Source organism: Patiria miniata, unplaced genomic scaffold, assembly GCF_015706575.1.
Source record: "Patiria miniata isolate m_02_andy unplaced genomic scaffold, ASM1570657v1 HiC_scaffold_24, whole genome shotgun sequence".
Taxonomy (NCBI): domain Eukaryota; kingdom Metazoa; phylum Echinodermata; class Asteroidea; order Valvatida; family Asterinidae; genus Patiria; species Patiria miniata.
The window spans coordinates 3,810,863-3,830,575 of NW_024037063.1; the positions used below are offsets into that span (position 1 = coordinate 3,810,863).

The 19,713-nt window shown below is 38.4% G+C and overlaps 2 protein-coding genes across 3 annotated transcripts; one reads left to right on the forward strand and one right to left on the reverse strand.

The window, feature by feature from the left end:
• Positions 1–152: 152 nt before the first annotated feature.
• On the forward strand, positions 153–4,458 carry LOC119732691 (NAD(P)H pyrophosphatase NUDT13, mitochondrial-like). Of its 2 annotated transcripts, XM_038206329.1 has the most exons (7): positions 160–221; positions 613–663; positions 1,081–1,307; positions 1,457–1,582; positions 1,871–1,982; positions 2,154–2,311; positions 2,885–4,458. In XM_038206329.1, exons 1-7 carry the CDS (start codon positions 197–199, stop codon positions 3,047–3,049), a joined length of 864 nt encoding a protein of 287 aa, XP_038062257.1. In that variant the 5' UTR covers positions 160–196; the 3' UTR covers positions 3,050–4,458. The 2 variants fall into 2 exon arrangements, with proteins under 2 accessions (XP_038062256.1, XP_038062257.1); XM_038206328.1 differs by having other exon boundaries at positions 153–663.
• Positions 4,198–19,331, reverse strand: LOC119732690 (CCR4-NOT transcription complex subunit 6-like-B). Its single transcript, XM_038206327.1, has 9 exons — positions 19,199–19,331; positions 16,118–16,442; positions 13,921–14,096; positions 12,565–12,633; positions 11,130–11,442; positions 10,548–10,702; positions 9,724–9,957; positions 9,108–9,385; positions 4,198–8,823 (listed from the first exon to the last, which is right to left on the reverse strand). The coding sequence occupies exons 2-9, from the start codon at positions 16,426–16,428 to the stop codon at positions 8,665–8,667; spliced, it is 1,695 nt and encodes a 564-aa protein (XP_038062255.1). The 5' UTR covers positions 16,429–16,442; positions 19,199–19,331; the 3' UTR covers positions 4,198–8,664.
• Between the last annotated feature and the right edge of the window lie 382 nt (positions 19,332–19,713).

A 19,713-nucleotide genomic window follows, 5' to 3' on the forward strand; every position in this document is an offset into this window, starting at 1 on the left:
TGCTTTTGAATTCTTTTTAGAAACTTGATTCTAAAAAGGTTTTAGTAATTTCAGTTAGTAAAGTGAGACCAAAAAATTGACACTATATTTTTTTCTAAAAAGTCAACTTTGTAGGTATTGAATGAATGTTTATTTGAATTATAATTATTTTATTCACAGGAGCATTTTGGGAAATCAAAATGGCAGCGCCCATTGAATGTTGCCAGCTCCGATACCTTTGTGTACAAAATTGTGATCATTTTTTCAATACTTGTATTAAATTTCAAGAATAACTGCCCTTTTTTGACATAAGACCATTACTCTCTGTATTTACTCGTTAAATTATGGCAAATTTGGTGACTAGTTCTCTTCGTAAGGCAGCATTTTGTCTACGCCGGTCGGCCACGTCGGCTCATGCGCATTCCGTGTATTTACGACATCGGGGTTTAATTGCGGTGTTAAGCCGTGCAGATGTGTGCAAATCGCACAGACGACATTTGTCACAGTACGTTCAGGGTGTGAGGCGCCTACAAAAACTCAAGGAAGATGAGACTTTCTGCAGAGAGTCATGGGCTCAGGGAAACTTTGCAGTATTTTATGATCTCCGGCCTCTTGTTGTGCCTTCACTTTCAGATGAAGGGAAACATTTGAAGATCATGAAGATTGCGTGGAAACACTCAGATGGTAACTTTTGTCTTGTAGATGAAGTTGTCTAAATTACAGAAATTGTAAAGATTCACTGAAATAGTATGACAAATATTTGTCATGTAATCATTCAGTAGTCTTAAATTTAAAAAGTAAATTTTGTTTTTTAAAAATTAAATTGCTAAGTTAAATTTTGTTATTTTTGAGTTGGTGGGAACACAACTTCAGTTCCCTCTCCTTAACTTGGGACATCTGCACTAGAAAGCAGGGGGTCGTGGGTTTGAGTCCCACCCAAGTGGTTTTTCTAACTTTCACTCGGGAGGTTACACACCGAGTGTACTGTACAGTGTATGTATGTCTGTGAAGGGTAAAACCTAAATATTGATTGAGAATAAATGTATAAACATTTATATTTATGAAAACCTTTGCTTTTGTATAATCAAAATTCTTTTGCAGAACTATCTGAATTGCTGAAAGAGGATTTTCGTGCAGATGAATCGATAGTTCTGAACTGCAACATTTCAGACCCAACCAGCCCACCCAAGTTTGCAATCAACATTGCATCCAAGTCATCAGAGCCAGATCACAAGGAGAAATTTGAGAAGAGGTTTGGCAGCACCACAGTCAGCGGCAGAACATCACTTTTCGTGGTTTCAAAGACAGATGCAAGAATCTTGGGACAGGTTAAACCCACACCTAGTTTATTTTTAGTACGGTAACACTAAATTAAATTGAGTCACTCTGTTCCACCTTTTGCTTCTCCATTGCACATATAAAATAAAAATATTACGATTACGGCAATGTTTCCTTTTCTTTTAACTCTCTTTCACAGTGTCTTCCGCATTTGCAATGGCACATCAGGCACCAGTTTTGCTCAAACTGCGGTGAGAGGACAACTAAGGATCCATCAGGGTCAAAGAGAACGTGCCCAACATGCAGCACAGTTCATTACCCTATAGTAAGTGGGAGAGGCCTCGTCCAAAAGTTTGCAACCTTTCTAGGATTTTCCTAGTGTTTCTAGGATTTTGCTTTTTCTAGGATTTTCCTAATTATCCTATGGGATAGTTAGTATCCTATAGGATAGTTAACTATCCTATATGATAGTTTGTAGGAAAATCCTCATGTATTGGCTTACACAATACAGTTCAGCAGATTTGTATTCTCAGTAACGCAATTAAATTATACCCCTGCTGGTTACAATACATGCTAATGCTTGTAGATGTTCTACTGTATATTTTTTTTGTAGCTCAGTCCGGTTGCCATAGTGCTTGTAACCAACGGCGACCGTTGCCTCGTGGTCCGACAGCCAAGGTTTATGGCAGGCATGTACAGCGCAATTTCGGGATTTCTTGAACCAGGTAAAGACATGCTGCTTTTTGTTCAGTTATCGAGCTTTGCATTTGTATCCTATCAAGGAAAGCTTGGTTTTATTTTGCACAAGCTCTTGTACAAAACTAATGCAAAACTTCTACATATGTATCAGTGAAGGGCAAAACCTAATATAAAAATTAACAATTTTTCTGTATTAGGGGAGTCATTAGAAGCAGCAGTCAGGCGTGAGGTAGCAGAGGAGGTCGGTCTTGAGGTTGAGGAAGTCAAATTCTTCTCGTCTCAGTCTTGGGCATTCCCGCTCAGCTCTCTCATGCTGGGATGCCACGCCAGCATCAAGCATGGAACTACCGATCACGTGAGTCAGAGCCACATCTAAATTTATGTGGCTACGATTGATGGTAACACATGTGTCTGTGGGAATTGGCTTCAGGCGCTTCCCTAGACACATGTGAAATTGTTAGCCACAGCCTAGTAATTCAGACGCAGCTTTGGTGTGGATCCTTGCACTAAAGGGTGTGTCAGTTTGAGGGTTTTTCAACCCACGGCTTCATCTTCAAAATTCGGCTTCAGCATTAAGATTTAGAAATGGTCCAAGTCTCATTTGAAGCTATGTGACTGTATAGACTAATTCGGCAAAAGACATTTTCTGCGGTTGCAAGAAGCTCACGAGAGTCACGCTCACATAATACTCCCACACTCCGGGCTCCATTGACCAACAGGGCTACCAAATGTACACGTGCCTCGTCTTTATGATCGTTGGCGTCATGCGCGCGGACGTGGCAGCACAGCAAATATGGCTTCTAATTCTGTTCAGCGATCTCCAGTATACAGGGATTTTGGGGAGGGAACTAATACTATATTAATAACAACAGAAGTAATATAAATTGTACAAATGAATGGTGATATGTTGTTCGTTTGTCTTTCAAAGGTTTCCCTTGATGAGGCGGAGCTTGAGGACTCGAGATGGCTCCATCGGGAGGAGGTTCTGACAATCCTGGACAAAAGCAGCCCCAAGGATGACGACATCTGGCTGCCTCCGGAAGTTGCGATCGCTCATCGTCTTCTCAAAAGCTGGGCACTGAAAGAAAACTGAAAATGATATATTACATGTATTTGGTTGAAGAATTTCTTGTGAGTGATGTAACAGAAATTGGAGGTTGCGTGCATTAAAGAAACCCCATACTCGATTAAAGTAACCCACAGCAGTGTAAAGTTAAGGGTCTTTCCTTAGGCCTTTGTTTACAAACAACACTCTCTTTGCTGTGGGTGCAATTTCGTTCAACTTTGTGGAGTTGCACAGCAAGTACCCAGTCAATTCTTCCAACACAAAATATGGATTTAATTGAAAAAGCTACTTCTCTTCAGGAATAGTACTATAAATATCCACAGTATGTATCCTTAAAGCCGACTATTTAATCTGTGTCTGTTATTTGCTTTCGGTGTAGTTATACATGTACATGTACATTTGTAAATCCATTTTAAGCAGCTTTTTACAATTTTGTTCATTTATCTTAGTTAGTTTTATCTTTGGGTGATTATTTTTAAAGGATTTCACTGTTTTGTTTTACTTTTTAAGGCCAGATTAAATGGGATATGCTCAAATTATCCACCTCAAACATGCTGGAAGATTACGGGTAACGTTTACTTTGGATCCGTCTTATGTACTTGGGAAAAGTGTAAATGGCCCAAAAGTCTATGTTTGAAATAATAAATTAATAAAACTCATACATAAGTCAGTACAAATAAAGATGTTTTTGTAGTGCACTTACTGCTTGACAGATGAACATGGACTAGAGGATTTGAAATCAATTCCAGCCCTCCCCCCCCCCACCACTCCCCTGCGCTTTTGTCTACGTCCTTCAAAAGTCTGAACAAAGAATGTCATTTTTATGCAAAAAGTTCCATTATTGGTTCTTGACTTTGGCTCAGAAAAAGAATTGCTTCTAAAAGCTCGGTTCCCAATTTTAATTTTGTTCACAACTTTTTTTAGGGGTACTGATCTTTTTTTGGCCAAATTTGAACCAATGCCAAAGATTAAGTACAGAAAATGTGCCGAGCAAGAATCAGCATTGAACAATACATCAAATGGCATTGAGTTCACCAACCACAGCAGTTGTGGAATGATTTTCCATATTTTGGGGTTTCCCCAAATATTTGCACACCAAAGAAATCTACAGTGTTACTTTACAATATGATTAAAAAAACAACCACAATCAACAATCGGAGACCCATGCCAGTTAATAGTTTGCTTTGTTTTAAAAGTTTTTGTAACATTTATTGTTGTCACTCCTGAGATTTGTCCCAAGTATTACGACTGCTAGAAGGTTACCATGGCTACCACCGCCTTATGACAGACATAAAAACAGAACAATGTTTGAAACCCATGCTGTTCCACAATACTGTGTCATTTCCTAATATATTTGGCAAAAGTTACAAAAAGTCTTGACACGTTAGGAAGCCGTCAAAAGTAACAGCTTTTCTTTTTCTCTTTTTTTTTCTTTTCTTGTTAAAAAATCAGATACATCATCACAGAAGATAAACGGTGTGTCTCTTTCAAATTTACATTTAATTCTTTACATATTAAAAATCACACCGTTTATGTCTCCACCCAGGTAAATTGCGACTTCAATGACACACTCAGATATCAACATATCAAAACTGTACAGCTATCAGTTTCAGCTGACCCGCTCTGTAAAATTCTGCCGTTATTTTCCCGAGTCAGAGAAATCCGACCAATCAACCTCAAGGGGCAAAATGAGAAGGGCAGGCACAGCCTCGGCCCATTCCATTTTGCCTCGAGGGATTGACCGGGTAGAACCTCAAGAGAGGGGCAGGTTAAAACATGGGCATTAAATTCACAATTAATTTGATGGGATTCAACTATTTGCATTCGGTGCTCAGAACCAAGATTTGACATTGGAAGAAATATATACACAAAATTGAGGGGCTAATTTTCACACAGATCAGTGGTGATTAAATCTACTTAAAACTAAGGAGCAAATAAATTTCATGTTATTGTTTTCATGGGAATAAATAAAATTAGACGAGATGCCACTTAGATACTTGGCAAACGAACCCTACTGGAATATTTTTTGCAATTCTACAAATGATGATAAAGCTGCCCCTCTTTTTCGGTTGGAAATAAAACTCTGTGCAGATTTGACACATTATATTTACAAGTGCAGTGGATTTCTCTTACTCGATTGAATTTGACAGAAGTTACAGTTCCGAAAAATGTTTCCAGAACAGCATGGGTAGTTGTTCGGGAATTCACAAGGCGTTGGCAGTGTAGTAGTTTAGTCATTAGTTTACATTTTAATATTTCAAACTGATGTTGTAGAGAAAAAGACAGGTAAACCCCAAAAAATTAACATTAAAGCAAATCGAGCAAAACAATTATTTTTTTCTCACAACAGCAATAAAGATTCTTGTTAAAAAGGTGTAAAGCATTTCCTTCAATGCAATGGAAAACTAAGATTGATCCATTTGATGCAAAGGGGTGTTTGGGTACAACTAGACTGTACACTTAGAAGTATTAACTACTTATATCACACCCCCTTGCCAAATGGAACATGCTTAAGCTTTCATCGTAACAGGACTGTTCCACTATCCACCATAGGAGTGTAACTATGACAAATAGGCTACCACTGCTAAACAGGCCTACATTGCTACATCAAACACACAGAAGTTTATAAATAAAAAAAAAGTTAAAAATTTCTGCCCACACAAACTGAGAGGCAGAAAATGCATATTCCTTACGTTCTTTACCAGTTAAGTCCCAAGAGTTTCCATTGAGGAGTAGCGACTTATCAGAAAAGGAAATCTGAACAAATTATTCTGAAATTTGTAATTGAGACCTCAAAATTAATTCTGGTATTTCATTTGGTAGAAACCGTTTGTTTTTCTGCTCCAGAATTCCCCCTTCTGTTCAGCAAAAAAGCATTTAACGGGCCCATATGGACAGTTCAATATCTACATGTAATGTACATAGGCCATGAAAATCTACAAATTTAATCCTTTTTCCCAAGCCAAGCTTAATTGTTGTGTTTCTTTGTTCAAAATACCTCTATTCATCCAATCATTTACATGCAATCTTAGCCTTCGTTCTAGGTGACAATTATTAAACCTCACTTAATGCCCAATCCAAACACATACAGCGCTATCTCTTAAATAGGGTTTGAACATAAACTGCTGCGATAAAGTCTTAGACTATCAAGGTATGTGTCTAAATTATTTTATCCTTTTTTTCTCTGCAAACCCAAAATCTTTGGGGTTTTTTTGTGCTGGTAACCAGAAGGTTGACAACTTAATGAAGGGAATTAGAAATTTAGGGAAAAAATGATGTAATCCTGGTACAATTTTTCCTAGCTTTGAATCTTACAGAAATTAAGCAATGCACTATAAAAACAATAAGCACACAACGTTATGTACTTGGTCCCTTACACAAAACTAAAAAACAATCATGTACAGTATCTCAATGAAGTGGTGTAGCCAATTCTCCCAAAAATTATGAAATTGAACACATAGACTGAAGACGTCTACACTTAATCCTACAGTTAAAGTTTGTCTTTAATTACTTTTAGAATTAATTCATGTTCAATTTGATTTTCTTGCCTTTAATTATATTATATACTTGTGTACAGTCGTGTATAAAAGTGCATTCTTCAGAAACTGTTATAAAGACGCCCTCAAATTGGGTCCTATTCAATTGAGAAAACAATAGAGAAAAAAAATTGTACATGATATGTTTTACAAAAGCAATTAAATCACTGAATGGGAAAAAAAATATCAATTTCAGTGTGCTTCACTCAAAAATTTGGCTTCGCCTGGAAAATTTATCACATTAAAATATTCGGGGCTCAAAAGCAAATCTGAGCACCATTTATTTAAGATGAAAAAAATGAAATTTCTGAAAAAGAAAATCACTTCTGAAGTGGGAAAAAAATATTATATTCATACATTATATTCTTAATTTGAAAACTTGATATTGTGTTGTTACCCTGAACTGGCAAAAGAAGCGCGAGATTCTTGGCCAAAAAAAGTAACTCCCTAAACCACAAAGTTTTTAATCATTATCAAATCCTTTCACTTAATTGTACACATGTATTTTGTACACTTACTTTATTTTACATTTGTTTTCCTATGCCAGTATAAGAGGATTTGCTAGCAACTTATATTTTTCCCCACAATTTCAGTGGATGTAGCGGACTGACGGCGAAAAAAAAAAAATAAAGAAAGCAGGATTTCTCATAATTTAAAAATTCATCAAAACAATTAACATCTGGGGAGAGAAATACTTGTGAACAGTATGACCGAACTGTTGCTCGGAAAATTTGCCTGATATGTGTCCTGGTATTTCATTGGAAAGTTGAAGGCTGAATATTCCACATGTCTAGCAAAACAATCTCAAGTCATGGGTATAATTACAAAAAATCATACATTTCCACTACAATTTCACAAAGGCGTTAACACAAACAGCACCAACTGATGAACATGAAAAAAAAACCAATGAAGAAAAAAACCATGTCGCTTGAAAAAAAAAGAATTCAAGATTTTGACTGTCACAAGCAAATTGACCACAATCAGCAAAAGCTAATCAAGAAAAAAGACAGTACTGATCCACCATTAAGTGTACCTAACACTAAACAGGTAATAAAACACAACACACTGTACACACAGAATATTTTCCATTATCAGTTTCCATGGATGAAAAAAATCACGCCGTTAAAAATTGAGAGGAGATAACGAAAGATTGCGATGAAATATACTGAGTGCTGATCGACTCTAGGGGACGCTGTCATGCAAGGAAATGTTTCGCTCCATCAAAGAGGACTTTATACTTTTATATCTTTCTTTGGTATTGTCACATTTTACAGAACATTAGTTGTCGGAAAAGGCAAAGACCCAAGAAACGGCTGTTGAAGTGCACCTCATCCCTAGGCATTTTAAAATGTTCTCCAACAACCCTGCTGAATCCTACAGAATCCTATGGAACCCAACAACACTGCTTGCTGCTGAATCCAACAGAATGGGATGCCAGAGGTTCGTTTTCACTACTTTGATCAAGAAAATTGCCTGCTGCTGTATTATTATGGAGTCACCAGGGTGTGAGGAAAACGTTTAAGCTGTGCAAAGAGAGTCAGCGAGTTCGGGATAATAACCTATCATTTCATACTTCACATGAAAGCAAAAGCAAACTGTTTCGCGATGTCAACTGAAGTTTCATTGAGGCATTACCTTTACCCTAACAAATCTGCTTAGATTTAAAAATTCACACAAATTAGAAGTGGCCTTAACAGAACTTTATTCAAGACACTGATGGAGACAACTTTTGGGGCGGTTGCCTCCGAGAGCACTCAGTATAACTTCATCACTGATTACACTACATTCTCAAGATGAAGAGAGACAATAACCAACCAAGAGAGATCTTCAAAGTTACCTAGCCCAAAAAGGCATTACATCGCCAACACCCGGCCCCAATTCATTTTAAAATAGTCTCATCCATGTAAGTTTCTCTGTTTTCTGGTTTTCAGTTCTTATTTTTTTTACATGCCTGTACAAGTACAAATCAGATTACACCTAAAAAGTCACGACGGTTGGTAACAGAGGCAGGGCTTACCGGCGCCTTTTTGAAAATTGGCACCCAAAAAATTCCTGTAACGGAAGAAAATATTCACATTTGTGCCCCGCGCTGATGCCGCTCATATACTACCGCCTGATGATGTTGAAATTGCCGCTGGTACTGGTGCTTGGGGCACTGCTGCTGTTGCTGCTGGTTCCTGGGGCGTTGTAAGGCATCTCAAACTCGGTGAGCAAGGAGAAGTGGTCTGACGGGACGCTGGTGTGCGGACAACCAACGATCTTTGACTGAGGTGAAAAGAACATAAAATGGACAGTGTTAATGAAATTGTGATGTATGACACCACACCTTACTGAATTTCCAAATGGCGTGTATTGTTACTTTATTCTTTACTTGTGGCCAAAATGTTTAAGTCACGTCCGTGAAAAAGTGTATTTGTAAAAAAAGTGAGGTAGAACCTGTTTCAATCGTTACAGATCAAACCCAACTAGGCTCTCTTGCCCGTAGGGCAGATACCCAGTTCCAAAATTATTCATAAACGCAGAGCCCTACTTTTACAGCCTGCCATTACCTGGTCTAACCACTCCTGCTCGACAGGCCCAAGCACTCCCAGCGTGGACATGAAGTTACGGGAGGTGAAGATGTAATCAATGACCCCTTTGAAATCGTAGGTGTAGTTGGTGTACTGCAAGGGCTGGTTGTGGTAGGCCCGGCGTAAGGAGAACGGGTGGGCGATGTGGCCGTTGGACTCAGTGCTGCTGGAGAAGTTGCGTAGGGCCTTGTAATGGATCTCCTTGAAGTCCTCATGGTGGACCGAGACCTTGCCATTCTCTAGATACTCCAATACACCTGCGGACACAGAAGAGGGGGGAAAAGGGATGGCCCTTTAGGGAATAAAGATAATCTCCTGAAGCCTAATCGGGGAGTGTTTCCTAGCGGTGAGGGTTTGTGGCTAATGACCAAAGGGTCAGGGGCTCCAATCCAGCTGCTGGGGGTAACCTGCGATGGATTGGCATCCCATCCAGGGGCAATGGAAATACATATATTCTCAGTCATTTCATGCCAAGGAAACCGGAGATAAACACCGGCATCATGGGCCATATTGGCTCGTGACAATAAGCTGGAGAGAAAACCTGAACTTTCAAACCCTCTTCCCCAACAATTTTCAGACAAGACTGTTACCACACCTGAATCAGGCAAGGAGTTGAGATCCCCGCACAGGACCAGCGGAATGGGGCAAGCTTCCTGAGAGCGAGGCGTGCCGCCGGGCCGGAAGCTAATGGACTCCTCGTCGACAATCTTCTTGAGCTCGTTCATGAACATGATGGTCTGGATCAGCTTGACGTCGCTGTACTCGGGGTCCCAGTGGATGTGGACATTGGCTACAAGCATGAGTTGCCTGGCATTGTCTGGGGCTGGCGCTGGAAGAGAAAAGGGTAGGGGAAACCTATTAGTACCTGTACTACATGGTAATGATTCCACAGAAAACTGAAGCATGCTTGGAGTCGGTTAGGGGGTACAAGGAGTGATAGGCAGGGCAGTTTTGGAGATGTGCGGGGATTAATGTGCCTCTCGATATAACACTATTTGCTTCATGGTGGATTAAAAATGAGACAGCACTTGCAAAACTAAAGCTTTTTGAAATCCTGGCTTCATCTGAAGCATCGGCTTCTCATCTGAATCAAGAACCTTTTGGAAGCCTTCGACTTCAAATCAAAAAAGGAACATTACATGTACTTGCAAAATTTGGCCTTTTATTAACAGGATTAGATATTCCTGAATCAAAACACTGACTGAAAGTTAGCAAAACTCCCCACTTCAGGGGCCTAACTTGTCCTAAATCCACAGCTGGGGATGAATTCAAGGTTTTGAAAACTCTTAAAGGCCCCTTATATGTGGATAAATAGCTTGCTATGCAAATGAGACTTCATATATTCACATATTTTCTTCAAACATCTTATATTAAAATTATAAGATATCAGAATATGTTGGTCCAGTCTATTCAGCCTACCTGAGCCTTCGTAGCTGCCTGCTCTCGTTTCCAGTAAGACAGCCAGCCCGATGTTATCCTTGGTCATGACTCTGTTCAACATGTCTTCATTACCGTCGGCGTTGGCCATCGCCAGCTGGTTGAACTCTACAAGGTGTTCCTTGACCATACCAAACCTGGTCCAAATCGGAGACGCATATTATATCGGGTACGGTGTTTGAAACCCTACATAACAATATGCATTTTAGGGACTTTTTACTGATATCAATGATTCGAAGCACTCAGTTTTTTTATGGCTTTATGGAGTCTATGCAGGAACAGAGGATGGCATTTCTTTGACACTGACAAGAGTTACGTCAACTTCCATGTGCGGGACACACTGGTTGCGTTACTGGCGTACATGGGTTTGGCAATTAATTATTACCCTGCGTCCACACTATTGGTTTTTTCTTTTGCAATGGCTGCATGGATTTGTGCGTATTTATTTGAAAAGTGGTTGTGCTAAGTTTGCCTCATACAGCAGTTCCTGCAGGAAGTCTGTCAATTTGGTCTCAAAAGCAAAAACTGAAAGAAAGTCTTTGAAAAACAAAAGAGATGGCATACTTGTTGGTCCTGTAGAAGATGGCGCAGCCGTCCACGTACTTGCGCTCGTGCTCGGACATGGTCTTGGCCCGGGACTTGGGGCTGAAGACGCCATCGTAGCCGTGCTTGTGCAGCGACGGGTAGAAGAAGTTGAAGTACTGGTCCGTCTCCACCTCCTGTAGGCAGATGAGGTCGGCACTGGCGTGCAGGATCTCATCCATGATGCCCTTGCGCCGGTAGTCCCAGGTCAGGGCCCAGGTCGGGCAGTAGCCGTACAGCTGCTTGGTGGCGTACTTGTCGCACAGGACATTGTAGCTCATCACCGAGAATATTGCTGCAATGACATGGGTCCAAATTATTAAAAACAGTAAACTTAGATGACTGCATAAGTGCATGTAGGGATTAAATCTAATCCCGACCCTCAACATGTGGAGGATTTAAGAATATTTCTGGACAAAATCCAAAGGGGGTTAGTAAAACCATTCTTGGGCTGACTGTACAATATGTATGCAACTGGATTTATGTGTACAATTATTTATTAAAAATCTTACCAATATCGAGCATAAACTAAATTTGACAACGTAAAAAATCACAGCTTATTCGACGAAGGAGGTAAAAAAGAATGAGAAAGAAAACACAACAATGTTCTGGAAATCAGCATGTCTTTGTTTTGACAATTTATCAGATAAATACAGCACAACTGCAATAAAGGCAGTATTATTACTAAACCTACACAAGCCTTGATAACTGAAAAACAATTCCAAAATCAATGTTAGAGCAGCGAAATGTAAACCATCTCAGACGGACATGGAGTTTCTAATTCAAGGTTTTTTCTTAGTTTTCCAGAGACGTGCTAAATCTACTTTTACATGTATTTAATCTCTTTAACCTTTACAAGCAGAGCGGCTGACCGGAATGCCAGTGGCATAGGAGACTCATCCTTGCCATTTCAATTAACGCACAATGCATGTTTGCAATAGGATACTTTGCAGCGGCCATGTATTGAACAACAATCGCTGAGCTTAACGAAGGGTTTTCATTTCAGACCCACTTGTTAAGCATTTTTTCTCTTATTCATTCAATTGCTACAAGTATAATTAGTGTGAATGATCCCAAATATTTATAATACCTTGAATATTTAACTATCATCCTTTATTTATAGAATTACAAAAAAAGGAAGCGGGGCAACAAGAATTTGAGAGAGAAAAAAAAATGCAAATTTGCCAAGAGGTGAATTCCATTTTTATATTGGGTATTGCCTTAGCCAAGTTTGTTTTTATTTCCCCAAAGCAAAACCAAACTACAAATGACTCAAATCAGTACAAAACATACACCAAGTATGCGGACTTAAATACATGTATGTGTATTATGAACTTTATGCATAATGGTAACATAAAATAGCATCAATAGAAATGTATTGTTTGGCCTTTTGGGAAAGTAATGTACATGTACTTACCAGCTGGCCTCGACCTATCGGAATCTTTTATGTGGATCCAGGGTCTCGTTGGGGGCATTGTATTTGGGGCTGTGACAAAACAGAAAAAAGAAGACATTTAACGTGTAATAAAGGAATGAGAATCATACCCTAACAACATGAATAACATGTCTAATGGCCAACATACATGTACATGTAAAAAAAGCTTAGTAAAGCCACCAAACATTACATCAACTCAAAAACTATATTTACATGTACAAGACAATCATACTTAATATTTTTTCTGATCCATGCTAACTGATTTAACAGTATATTACATGGAACAAGCATACAGTGTGCGTATGTGTGTACACATTATTCAATACTTGCGTAATTTAAGTTACTTGAGACCCAATATTTTTTTAGAAGTCTTTTTAATTAGTTAACTGATACATCATTCTGTGGTTCAACAACACCAGACTTCCACTGCAAAAAGAGAGGGTAACGCACATGTTGTAAATTGTTCTTTGTGAAATTGCTGAATCAATATCACCAATGCATCGTACATACATGCATGACATGTTCAAACCATTACGGGAGAACCAAGGATGCTGTATTCTTATCAATTTTATCACATACATGTACACATGTACATTTAGTTCAGACACATTAATACATACTGCACGTTTTCACCTAGACAATGAGACCACACTCGCAGAATCAATGAAAGTATGGCAGGTGCACATGTTGAAAATCATGACACCTGTTTTCACACTCCATTTACTGCTTCAAGTACATATCATGTAAATTCTCATGCACACACCAACACACTTGCACAATCGCATGTAAAATACAAAAAAAAAACACCAAGAACTCAGACTTTTTTTTCATTAACAGTAGGACTTCTACATACTGTATACCAGTCTATAACAGGCTGCATACATTAATCATTCTCTATTTTTAACTCTTTTCTAAAAAAAAAAAAAAAAGGTTAAAAACTTTCAAACAAGACGAAGCTTGCCTCATGGAACTGGACCCCAAAGTCTCAGTTTAGGACATTTTTATAGTCAGTCAGTCAGTCAGTCAGGACAATAGAATTGCCCTTCAGGTCCAATGGTTGATGTGTTCCACTCATGTGCCATGGTACGTGGGTTAGAACCCTGACAAACATGGTACTTGTGTTCTTAGGCAAGACACTTTACTACAATTGCCTCTCTCCACCCAGGAGTATAAATGGGTACCTGTGAAGGTAGAGACCCGACTGCACTGGTCTGCAGCTGCTGCAGAAAACTGGTCTCATGGCCTGATGAACAGGGGTAATAACTGTAAAGCACTTTGAGACTTTTAGTAAAAAGCGCTAGATATAAGCGACACAAAAAAAATAAGTTGATGACTTACGACTGATGTTGTCCAGCATATAGGACAGTAACCTGGGTACACCGTTGTGCTCGTTGTAGAGACCCAGCATATCAGGGTTGAGAGGATTCCCCTTCAGGCCTAACACCTGCAGCTGGAACAGCCGACCCATCTCAAATGGCAGGTTGCGCAGGTAGTTGTTGTTCAGTAAAAGTTCCCTAAAAAGAAAGGAAAAGAGATCTTTGTCATTTTCCAGAACTGAGGAAAGAAAATCATATGTTTTGTTTGGCATGGCTTGATAAAATCAATCTTGTTTTTTGTTCAGTCCACTTACTTTCTGGTTTTACTGAAGACACCCCGACAAAATTTGACAGCAAACTTGTCTACTGAATCCAAGAGAATCTGACAGCTTCAATTATCACATGAACAAAATCGAGCAGAATTTTCCCACTTTAATCAGCAGTCACGAATTATCAGTTAAGCGATCAGTTTTTTTTAACATTACCAAAACATTACTTCTAATAAAATTACACTAATTTACAGATTTGATTTAAACACTTGACAAATCCAAAGCAAGTTTGGGTCTGCTGTCATTACTTTTTACAAATTGTATCTCTGCACTGAGTAGGCTTACTTTACTTTGGATATTTCTTTTTAAATACATTTTTGTAAGAAAACAACAATCCAAGTCAAACCACTGATCATTTACTGTCATTGGTCAAACAAAACGCAAGTGAAGAACACACAAGCTTATGATAATAGTATTTTTCTCTGTTTACATGCACACACGGTGTATTGTCACATTCTGTACACAGAATTATCAGTGTGTGGATATTTTTTTTATCTGCAGAAATGTATACATTGTACACTTATCTTGTGGTTTACATGTACATGTTTGCCTATTATGTAAAATTGTACATGTTCATGTATGTTTACTTTTTTTGCCTTAAGTAAGCTACCCACTTTTTGGGTCTTACTCAACCAACAGAACATGTGGCTGTTGGGCAATGCCGTAAATTCTGACGTACAAGTCAGACACTTTAATGAGCTGCTTTGAATTGAATGTGATACATCACTGATATGTGACGTCTAATGTGTAGAAAACAATTACAGACCAAATTAAGGTACACCACCACCTTAATTACCTTGTACACATCATGTGGTAGGACCATGTGTTCCTAGCTCCATGGTCGGACAGACGTTGGATTTTACGAAATTGCCCTGTTACTTAACTCTGAAGTACATGTACTCTTGCAGCTAGTGACCATAGTGATAACTGAGTGTAGTGCACTTTACTACTTATTTATACATATACATGCAGCTTATCAATCTTAACAGCTCCATTACTTTAAATTCAAAACATGCACCTGCCTTAACAGTATGTGTTTAATTATATACACAATGTACATGTATGCATTTTAGTGCAGCACTAGGAAGTAGGAGCAGGTACATGTATTAAAACTGTCTGGATGCATTATAGCCTTATTGACTTCTTTGCAGTGGATTAAATGTTACTTGTCAGTGTCCCAATGTTTTCTAGTTCTGAATCGCACAACAGAGGTTGTTGACCATCATTAGCTTACAGCCCAAATGTAAATTATTGCAGAGGTTGACATTTCGCAATTAAAAACAGATACACACATGTATTCATTTAAATATTACATGTATAATGGTCACAAATATTTAATTGATGCATATCTTTATGTAACGAACAAATCCAATGAGTTAACAAAGTCATGGAATATCACGTGCCCCTTCCCCCCCCCCCCCCCCCCCCCCCAGACACGCTTCATGAAACTAAATTCAGATCAACAATTCAGGGAAAAAAATGGCTGCACAATGCATCGATGCATCAATGCCAGACTTACACAATAGACATGTACATATTGTATGTTAAAGAATTATTATCCCTAGAACCTCTTTCATGCTTTGTCCCATCAAAGAGACTCTAACAACAGCAAAGGGTGCAGCCTTTCAAATTTCACAGAAACATGTTCGGTATGGCTGTTTGGCCTTATCCTTGGTGGACAATTATGACATTTCAGGTAGAATGGTACTTTTACACACTGTCAAATTTGTTTAAGAAAATTGGATGTTGTGGTTACATGATACCAGCTATCGGCAAACTTTTTTTTCACAGGTGGGTTTTTCCTCATGAAATTTGCACTCTCTTTTTATTTATTTTTTTTTTTGGGGGGGGGGAGAGGGAAGGGGGTTTGGGGGTTAAGATTCCTCATACCTGAGCGTGACTAGGTCACCCAGCTCGACGGGAAGGCTGCGCAGTTTATTCGCCGATAGGTCCAGGTGCGTGAGCGAGGTCAGCTTGCAGATCTCGGCCGGCACTCGCGTCAGGTTGTTGTCGTTGAGGTAGAGCGCCGTCAGGAATCCCAGGCTCCAGAGATTGGGGCTCAGGTTGCGGATGGTGCCTACAATCTCCAACTGCTCCCAGTGGGGCTTCTTGCCCGAGACCACGTCGTCCGGGGACATGATGCGGTACTGCCGCCGGTGGTTGTTGTGGTTGTTCTGAGAGTCATAGCGGTCCTTAGGCATCCTGGAGGTTTTTTCTGGAGAGTTGGAGGAGGGGGGGGGGGGTGGAGTGAAAACCATGTTAGCATGTTTGTTGCATGAATACTAAATAGATTTGTAAGAAGTGATTATTTGTGATACATGTACATGTACGTAGCAAAAGCTTTAGAAAGAAGGGATTGTTTGTGATAGGGTTTTAAAGCAGCAGTGGTACATGTACTGTACTTGTATGTGTTTCATTTGCCCAATGAGCATGGTAATCTTTTAATAATGATGTACAAGTAATTATTTGTGATACATGTACATGTACATAGCAAAAGCTTTAGAAAGAAGGGATTATTTGTGATAGGGTTTTAAAGCAGCAGTGGTACATGTACTATACTTGTATGTGTTTCATTGGCCCAATGAGCAGGGTAATCTTCTAATAATGATGTACATGTAGCACCTTGCGCACCAATACTAAGGATATGACTTTGCTTTATAATTTTGTAAACGTTTAGCAAATAAACAAAACGATTAAACATTTAGCCATTTCACAAAGGCTGACGCCTGCTCATTATTTCTGCAGACCGTGATTTCAACAGATTGGCGTGAATGACATGATAAATCCACGATTGACATAATAAATAGCGGACAGTCACTGAAAAAGTAAAAACTTAACTACGTGTACCCCAAATGTAATCAAACACTGCGGCGCTTCTAAGGTTTTGTAAAGTAAATAGGTGTATAGATACACATTATTATTGTTATCTCTTGTGTGAGTTGTTGGTGGCACATTACAACTTCTCCTGGTATGAATTTGTTAATCTCAACAATGACAAACAATGGCTCCAAGACAATTATGGGGGAAACATGATCGACTGCATTTAAAATAACTGTTGGGGATTCCAATTTTCATATCCCATTTACCACATAACCTTTGTAAACTTTTATGACATTAGAAGTCAGTTGGTTTGCACGTTACTTTGCTTGAACTATTTCAAAGTAAACACGTTTTTGTGAAATTCAAGCTTCTTTTCTTTTTGGTTCTGACACTAGCATTGTAGAAATATTTCTCTTGCTGTACATTCACAAGTACAAAGCCCTGTCATTCGTTATAATTCGACTGAAATTCTAAGCTCAGAAAGCTATCAACTAATGTACTACGTAAGTATGCCTAAACCTTGGTTGCCATGGAAACTGACAGTCTTGATTATTGGCAAACGTACATGGCAACCTTTTCCAGCCTTCCTTGAGCCTTGAGGGAAAAAGGCTTTGAGTATTTTTCCTACAACCGACAAGTTATGTGTAATCCTGCTGACGTCAACTGACAGTGAACTTTTTTTTTTTTAATCCAAAATCATTCTACACACATACTGTCCTTTGTTAAATTGTATCTGCAACATAGTAAACAAAAAGTTCATTTGTTCTTGGTTGCACTTTCAGTTTTCATAATTGTATTTAAACCTGAAGACATATAACAGATACCAAAATCAAGCAGTACCTGAGCAAGGTATAAATTTATTAAAACAGCGGGACTAATGATCACTTTTAAAGGTACAGTAGATCATTTGCATTTATATCCAAAAAGTAATCGAGCAAATTATTGTTCAAATACTTTCTTGGTTTCGGTTCAGTGTGTGATATCAATTATCATGTAGAAACAATCAACTGAATGAGAATATGTCCCACCAATGCATGATTATACATTAGACACTTGACTACAATTTACAAGTCTTCAATGTGTATACATAAGTTGGGCGCAATCAGTCGATGTGTGCGATTGGTCGATCCCGCTGCACACTATCGGTCAACCTTCGATCGACACCGCTGCTAGCTGCCACCAGTAGTAGAGCACTTTTTTTTCTAATTCACAGCTCTGGAGGCTTTTTAGTTTTAAAAAGTAAGTAAAGTCTGAAATTCCACCCAACGCATTTCTGCGCAACTGACCGATAGCACAGATCAACCGCCCAACATATGTGCAAACTTTTAGTTTCAGAACCAATGTTTTTTTTGAGAAAATGAAAATGTCAACTTTTCATTTGTCAAGTGTACATCATGGTGTAGTGGATATCAAAAAAGTTGAAAGAAAAACCTGAAAAATGTTTCTGCAAATGCCTGTACTGCAATTTGAATTCCAAAATCATCAAAAGCTCAAATATTACTTTCTCAGATTTGCTTCATATTAATTATTATTACATTGTTTAGCTGGTTAGTTGTTACATGGATTGGAGGAAGGATAGTTGTTACAACATGGAAATTCATTTTATTCCACTAATTCTAGTTTTTCTATTTTCTAAAGTAGGACTATAAAATCATGTTTTCTTCAAGTTGAACTTTTAAATATTGCTCCAAATTAATTATAGCTATTTAGCAAATTTATCAAAACAGTGTGATTTGCATAAATGGCCTACATAAGTTACATTATGACATTATACATTACATTTACAATCATGACAATCAGTTATCTTTAATTTTTGCTAGAAAATGGCATTGCCATGGCATTGGGGTACTCTTTATGCATTAGTTAGAAAATAAAAGACATGAATTAATTGTTATATGGTTAGGTTTTACAAATGTGCAGCGAAGCATGGCATAAATAAACAATACACACACTGCCACTGCTGCGCAAAGTAGAACAATGGACTTGTTTTTCCACGTAATGTTACGAGCGAGGTCGACGACTCGGTCGATAAAGCTAGCTATTGAGTTGATACAGACAGTACGACGATTTAGTACCGTAATTTATTCACCTTTACACGTCAAAATGATACTTTTTTCAATGATAAAATGATAAACATGAATATGAACTTACCTTCATTGAGTATATTTTACTGGGAAGATTCAAGGAACTGTCTAAATTGTCATTGGTTTGGGACGTGTTTTTACTACAAAATTCACTTCCGAAATCCAAGATGGCAGGCAATCGAATGTAATAAATTATGTGCGCATGCGCAATTCTGTATTGGGTAATCCTTGGACTAAACCATTATGTGAAATAGGTGTTCACTGTGAATTTGGTGTCGCTTGACAAATAAAAAAATCTTCAGCAAGTATCTGGCAACAAAAGGCAGATTGTTATAGGCACCCATTATTTGAAACATTAAACACTGTCATTCGAAAAAAAAAATATTTTAGAAAATAATGTTCAAATTTGGAATAACGTTTGGAATATTCAACACTCATTCACCATGGAGGTAGGAATGCATTCACCTTCTTTTGCAAAAAGACAATTACTTTCTTTTTTTAAATTACATAAACGATCAAAGTAATAAATTATCAACTCCCGGCTTGGCCTTGGATGATTTTTACATTTTAAATACATAACAG

Excerpts from the sequence above, each read along its gene's own strand:
- LOC119732691 (XM_038206328.1), top strand. The coding sequence starts at position 324 with ATGGCAAATTTGGTGACTAGTTCTCTTCGTAAGGCAGCATTTTGTCTA. Across the intron at positions 1,308-1,456 it reads ATGCAAGAATCTTGGGACAG|TGTCTTCCGCATTTGCAATG; the intron begins GTTAAACCCACA and ends TCTCTTTCACAG. Across the intron at positions 1,583-1,870 it reads GCACAGTTCATTACCCTATA|CTCAGTCCGGTTGCCATAGT; the intron begins GTAAGTGGGAGA and ends TTTTTTTTGTAG.
- LOC119732690 (XM_038206327.1), bottom strand. The coding sequence starts at position 16,428 with ATGCCTAAGGACCGCTATGACTCTCAGAACAACCACAACAACCACCGG. Across the intron at positions 12,634-13,920 it reads TATGCTGGACAACATCAGTC|CCCCAAATACAATGCCCCCA; the intron begins GTAAGTCATCAA and ends GTTTTGTCACAG. Across the intron at positions 9,386-9,723 it reads CAACTCCTTGCCTGATTCAG|GTGTATTGGAGTATCTAGAG; the intron begins GTGTGGTAACAG and ends CTGTGTCCGCAG.